The 6,743-nt window shown below is 35.7% G+C and overlaps 1 protein-coding gene across 1 annotated transcript; it reads left to right on the forward strand.

The window, feature by feature from the left end:
• The first annotated feature begins 243 nt into the window (after positions 1-243).
• On the forward strand, positions 244-5,734 carry OTULIN (OTU deubiquitinase with linear linkage specificity). The gene is made up of 6 exons (XM_010223000.2): positions 244-320; positions 1,057-1,151; positions 2,386-2,529; positions 3,228-3,353; positions 3,932-4,201; positions 5,440-5,734. The coding sequence occupies exons 1-6, from the start codon at positions 290-292 to the stop codon at positions 5,632-5,634; spliced, it is 861 nt and encodes a 286-aa protein (XP_010221302.2). The 5' UTR covers positions 244-289; the 3' UTR covers positions 5,635-5,734.
• Positions 5,735-6,743: the final 1,009 nt, after the last annotated feature.

Genomic DNA, 6,743 nt, shown 5'->3' on the forward strand with positions numbered 1-6,743 from the left:
GTCATGAATAAAAAAGGCAGGAATTATGATTGTGTTTTTTTTTAACTCTTATATCTAATTGTTTGGGGGAATTTATGGTGGGGGGTGCTAGGCTTTTGAAAATTTATAAAATTGAGGCCAAATGAAGTTCAAATCAGACTTGTAGAAAGATATCAGTACTTGTGTTTAGTGGTAAACAGGAGAAAAGTTCAATGACTAAAAAACTTGTGATGTTATATGAAGTGTGTGTGAATTTTATTGCAGTGAGGAGGACATTTATCGTGATGCAGAAGAAATAGAGAGAGAGAAAATGTTACTTGTTTGTGAGACTGGCTCTTCAGGTACCTTCAACCTCTTTTTGGTGTTTCAAGTGTAATATTACAATGAGTTTTATTTATGATGATCTGAAACCTTCCCAAATGTTTTTTAATGCACTGATGTCTGTGTGAGCAGTAGAAGTTATTTATCAACTTTATTCAGATTTTTTTTTCAGATTTATTTTATGTAAAATTAGTTGCTACTAGTTTTTCCTGTGTTCTTTTCTATGTTTCGTCTATGTTATATTTCGGGAGTTCTCGAGTCCTTTATAGAGTAATGAAGCAGCCTTTCTTATGAGTGTTGTTCTTGAGAATTGCTGATTCCTAGTCATTACAGAAACAGCTGCTGTTAGTAACCCATGATAACTTTAGTGCTCTCTGTTGTCAAACGAAGGCTCTTGGGAGTCCAAGAGAAAACTGTATTCCCACTGCTTTTGCCTTAGAAAGGTCTGTTATCTTTCTTCTATATATTCTACAAAGAGCTGTTATCTTTCTTCTGTATATGTGACTCGCGAAAGAAGAGAGTAATTTTCATCTAACACTTTTATTTAGCTGTGGTTTTAAGAGCTGGGAGATTTTCTCCTCTCTGATACTAAAAATTATTTAGTAGCTGTAGGTCGTGCTATGTCAGTCTCTCTTCAAATGGCATGAATTTTATTTTAAACTGATGGTGTGTATTTAGAAACCTAAATTCTGATACTTTTCTGTATTGCTCTGTTTCACAGTTGTCTGTATAATGTTGTGTATTCTATATTGGCAGAACATAAACTAAGTGTTGCACCTGAAATGGACATCATGGAATATTGTGTAAAAGAATGGAGAGGAAATACACCAGTAGCAAAAAGGATGAAAAAGGTACAAGTTCTTTTTTTTTTTTTTTAATTTAATTTTCACTTACAAGTTTAGAAGGTGATTTCCTGGGGGAAAGCTTTAAAAAGGAAATGCAATAGTAATATTGTCAGTGTTTCAGTGTTTGGTCTCTGAAATGACTAGCAACTAGCAGATTGTTCTGTTCAAAGCAGTTCAAAATGTGTCGTTAGTAAAGCTACTTGAGAATGTAGGGTTTTGATTAATACGGTTCTTCATTACTGTTTTCAGTTACAAAGTTTTGAACTTGTTTTGTTGCCATAAAAATGGTAGGTTTTTTGCTGTAAAAATGATAATGATAACTGTCTGCTCAAGTGGTAGAGGAGATGACTGACTTCTTGCAGAAGGAAAATAACTGAAGCTGGGGAATTGCATGACTTGGAGCTTTATGTACAAGTTCAGGGATTTTTAATTTCTGTAAGTTTTCAATTTTTTCGCATTATTCTTGAGCTAGAATTGTAGAAGATAAAAAAACAGAAGCATGTAGGTTTTTTCTTTCCTTTTCCCAAAGTGATATCAAAATCTAATGTTGTATGAGTAAACATGAACTGTTTCTCATAAAACGATCCCTGTGTAACGTTCAAGAAGTTAGTAAGAGAAATTAGGGCTTTGGATCTTCTCAAGTGAGCTGAAGAGATGCACCAAGTTTCACAAGTTGTGTTTCAACACTGCTTTTTCTTTAATGACACATATGGGAACAGCAGGGAGGAGACAAATGTGCTGAGGCATGTGTCAGGGTATTTCAGTGTAAACACAGATTTTTTTCCCTGAGGGAGAAAGAAGCTCTATATGACAAGTGAGTGGCTAAACTATTGCTGAAACTTCTTGGAAGAATGGTTTATTTTTAGCCTTAAATTCTTATGCTTATATGCTTATTTCGATTTTTGAAAGCTAAATCGGTTAACTATGCAGATTTCAATGAGACTTCTATTCTGTAGTCAACAAATGCCATGACCAATTATATGTTTTATTATTACTTTTATACCTTGTTTCTTTGCTGCTCAGCTGGACTGTGGTAGGGTGGGGGGTTTAGTTTGTTTGTTTTCCCAAGCATGACTTGTGAAGTAAAAGCATTTGAACTTTCAAAACGGCTAGAGGGTCAGATTCCTATCACTTAGTATTGAAACTTGATGTGTTTTTCCCTCTGTCTTCCTGATGGCAGGTACCTATATCATAAATACATTTTAACACTTAATAATATTTGGATTTTGTGTTTTCTTAGGGATATGAAGCAGTTTCTCAAAAATTTGCATTCATAAGGAGAGTACGAGGTGATAACTACTGTGCTCTCAGGGCAACCCTGTTCCAGGCATTAAGCCAAGCTACTCAATTGCCAAGCTGGCTGCAGAGTGCAGACTTTACTATGGTAAGTGAAAATCTTGGATCTCCTGGCAGGAGAGAAATATTGGTTCTGACCTATTTAATAATTTTATGATCTAATTTCTCTGTGCTGTATGCACATTTCTGGAAGTCACTTAGAATTAAGAAGTAGAAGCGTTCCAATTTTAAGCATATCTCCCCTACCTATTTAAGATTTACGGTGTGATTCTTCCAATATGGAATTGAGTCCATGTCACTTGAGTTCCCAGTTGAGCTTGACTATAATGTAACTTACCTGTCAGCTTCTTACCCTTTTGGATTCTTCTCCCTACATATAATATGAGTAGTTTGTATCCCACCAATACTTCTGGATTATTTGTCAAATACCTTCACATCTTTAATCTGTTGATTGAGGAACATCTTCACACACAATGGTCACCATCACCAGATGTTGGAACTGGGAGAACGCCCTGAGCATCTTACATGTTTAGTGTTTCCAACACTTCTGTATTGAATTTTTGCTTAGATTATGTGGTAGGTACAGACCAGTATTCTGACTGTTACTCAACAAAAATTAGGAAGAGTCAGTTGTGTTCAGTTATGTGTTTCTTAATGTTACCTATGCTCAGAATAACGTACTGAGAGATCATTTTAAGGTGTAAACTGTAGAAATGTATTGATTCAATAATGTTTAAGGTAGTGACTTTTCAATATTTTTTTTGACTGCCTTCTGTCAAATTGCAGCTTCCTGAGAAGTTGTTGAGCAAATATGACTGGATCAAGCAGTGGCAGCTGAAACAAAAACTGGGTAGAAAGATGGGAGAAATAAGTGATGAAATTAAGGAATATTTAATGCTATTAAAGAAAAAGGTTGGTAAAGTTTTTGAGCTTTTTTTGTTTGTTTGTTTGGAATGTAGTGAATTTTATATAAGGATACTGTATGCATGAGACCAAAAAAATCAAGAGAAGAATATTTGTTCAGATCTGGTGGAACTCTCTGGTCTTCTGTTGCATTGTTCAGCTAATGCTAGAATTAATATAGAATCTACAGAAAACTACTGCAATTTAGACAGGTCTTGGTGAAGAAATTTATGTAACATAGTAATGTTTTCCCTCTGCTATTTTTTGTGTTAGCTTTAGAGTGATGCATAGTCCTTTGATTAAATGCTATTGCTACCTTAAACAATACATGGACAGTATTTGTCTGGCTACCTTGTAGCAATCTTCCACTATCTCCATCCTTTTTTGTTTTGGTCAAGGATTAGCTGCTTTGCTAAAAATTACTGACCCAACTTAGCCTGGCCAAACTACAGCTGTGGAAGTATTCTAGAGTGCTTTCAGATATTTTTAAGTTAAATTCCAAGTGCCTATACTGAAAATTCACAATTAACAGCTGTTTTCTTTTTTGCAGCTCCTGTTGGTTCATGTTGTGTGTGTTATTTTTATAGTGGAAGAATATCAGTGAAATCAAGGCTGCTAATGAGAGACAAGAAGCTTGTGATGAATTGTTTAAAAACGAAGAGGAAGAGTACAGCCTATATGAAGCTCTGAAATTTTTGATGCTCAACACAGCCATTGAGTTGTACAATGATGATAAAAATGGAAGGAGGGTTCCCGTCTTCTCGTGGTTACTGTTTGCACGGGATACATCTAGCAACCCTTGTCAGCTAATGCATAATCACTTGAATCAAATTGGTCACAGTGGAGGGCTTGAACAAGTAAGGAGAGATTGTTGTCATTAGAATGTTATTCTTCTGCTTGGGATTTTCCATTTGAACTGTTGATAGAAATGATCCAGCTTTTGTTAATTAACCACATTTAATAATACATAACCACATTTAATAATGTGGTCTGATCTTTCTTTTTTGGAGAAACTGTAATGGCTGTTAGGGAGTCTGTGAAGGCCTTCCTTTTAAACATTGATTTTGTGTGCTAGATGTGCTAGTTTCCTAACTGTTAATTAAACTATTTAGAAATACCATGATAAAACATAGCACTGTCCAGTTATGAAGGACAAGCTCATGTAAAGTGCATACGCTTGGTGAATTCTAATAAAGAATGACACTTACTGCCTGAAACTTTGCAGTAGTGATATACTTGTCACCAAAAACCAACGAAGCAAACAAAAAAATCACCTCAGTGATTCTCAAATCTTAAAGATTCTAGAAAAGTCATTTTAAAAAAAAATTCTAGCTAAGACATTGCCAGTACTGTTTTGCTCATCTTTATCAGCTTAAATTTCTGCTGACTCTAGTATTGATGAGAGAGGTTGCTGCCCTTGCTGGATGAACTGATGATTTGAAAAGGTAAAAGCTGGAGTGCTGCTTGTCAGTGGTGACCTTTTTCAGTGCAGTGTTGTCAATAAGCACTGTTTTACAGGGTATCCACTGACCAGTGCTGTTTATCTCAACAGTATTCACTGTGAATTAGTTAGAACAGCATATGCTTGTCATAACAGAGACAAGTTTTTCCCATCTTGCTCCGAGTTCTCTCTGCTGGTATAAACAGGCTTAGTGAGCACTGTCTGTCTGCTGCTTGTGTGAACTGGAGAATTCAGAGTGCCTCCTAATGGCTCATGACCCGAAACATGTTGTCGCATTTGGTGGCTTAGTGGGATTAAATACTGTTATAAGTGAATGTCCTGTTTTTATTTTTACTTTTGTGGCAATGGGGGAGTGAGTTATCCAGTACAAATTAGCTTTTGGTTTGGTACTACTGCCCGCCTGGAGAGCTCTGTGTTAAAAGGCATGGTATCTGGGCAGCAAGTTAAGAATTGCAAGAATAACTGAGGTACTGAACTAGAGATGCTGGCATATACACATTCTCTCTGATTTGTTCATTTTCTTCAAAAACTGCATAGTGGTAGAAATTATTTTGCTTTAAGAGAAATGACTCATAAAAAGATAAGGTTAATTTTACAATTCTTGTTTCTGCTTTTTTCTTTTTTCTGATGTAGGTGGAAATGTTTCTCCTCGCTTATACTCTGCGGTACACCATCCAAGTCTATCGATTGTATAAATATAATACTGATGAATTCATCACACTTTATCCAAATGACCCGAAGGAAGACTGGCCTGTGGTGACTCTCATAACTGAGGATGACAGACATTATAATATTCCAGTTGGAATGTGCCAAGAGACTGTGTTGTAAACAAGTGGTTTTGGCAGACAGATCTGTGCTGTTTTGAAATAGAATGATGATACATTATTAAGTCTATGGCAGCTATAAATTCATGTTTCAGAAGCTTACATCTGAACCAAAATACTGAACAAATCTTAAAAAAAAAAAATTGGGTTGGAATTTTTCCAGTAAGTTTTTTGTTGTTGCCTGTTTTTTTTGTTTTTTTTGTTTTTTTTTTGGTGGAGATTTACAGCTTCCATTTCTGAAGGGAATCCAAAAAAATACAGGTTCTCTTCTTAAAAGAAGATAGGCTGGGCTCTGTTGCAAGAGATGAGCTGACCTTATGGTTTTGCAGCTAATTGGATAAGGATGAGTTGAAGTTTCTGCAGAAGGAAGTTAATTGTGTCCTGACACTTCTGTAGTGCTGTTTAGAAGCGATTTGTGTGATTGAGCCTTAGGAAGCAATATAATTCTTCTGCAGTTGTAGCATAAAACCATGGGAGACATTAGCTTCCAAGAGAAATGTTTGTTAGATGTTTCCTAAAGCTTTGGGGGCTGTTCAGACATGAATGTCTTTTATTTAGAAGCTAGGCATGTGTTATGCAGAAAATGAAGAGCAGCTTTTTACCCCTTTCAGCCTCTTGAGAGGGTTGTTGCAGAGGTGCTTGGTAATGGGAGGTTTTTTTTTTTTTTTTTTTTTTTTTTTTTTTTTTAAATAGGTCACAAATTGAAGCCTAGCCAGGATTCTTTTTTCATTTGTGATGGCTGATGCAAAATATGCACATACCACTTCTATGTTTCTTATTATTGTCATCGAAGTGTTAATCCTTGCAGGTAGCCTCTGCACAGACCATAGAGATTTGAGTCTACTGCATGTGGCACTTTTCCTGTGGGAGATTCAGTGTGGCTATGTAGAAGTATTAAATATGTTTTAAATTGGAAGGAATACCTAATATGTCAGATGATGTCAGTGCTGGCATAACTCTTTCTTTTTTTAAAAAAAGAAAGCTTCTATCTTAAAAGGGAAATGTGCTCTACGGATGAATCTCAGAACTGGAGAGAGATTTGATTTAAATGTAATGCCGGCCAGGTACAGAATACCTGATTGCCTTTAAAAGACCTTTTCACACAAAAGAATT

This window comes from Tinamus guttatus, unplaced genomic scaffold (genome assembly GCF_059628265.1).
Source record: "Tinamus guttatus ecotype Peru unplaced genomic scaffold, ASM5962826v1 Tinamus_guttatus_pri_ptg000302l, whole genome shotgun sequence".
Taxonomy (NCBI): Eukaryota; Metazoa; Chordata; class Aves; order Tinamiformes; family Tinamidae; genus Tinamus; species Tinamus guttatus.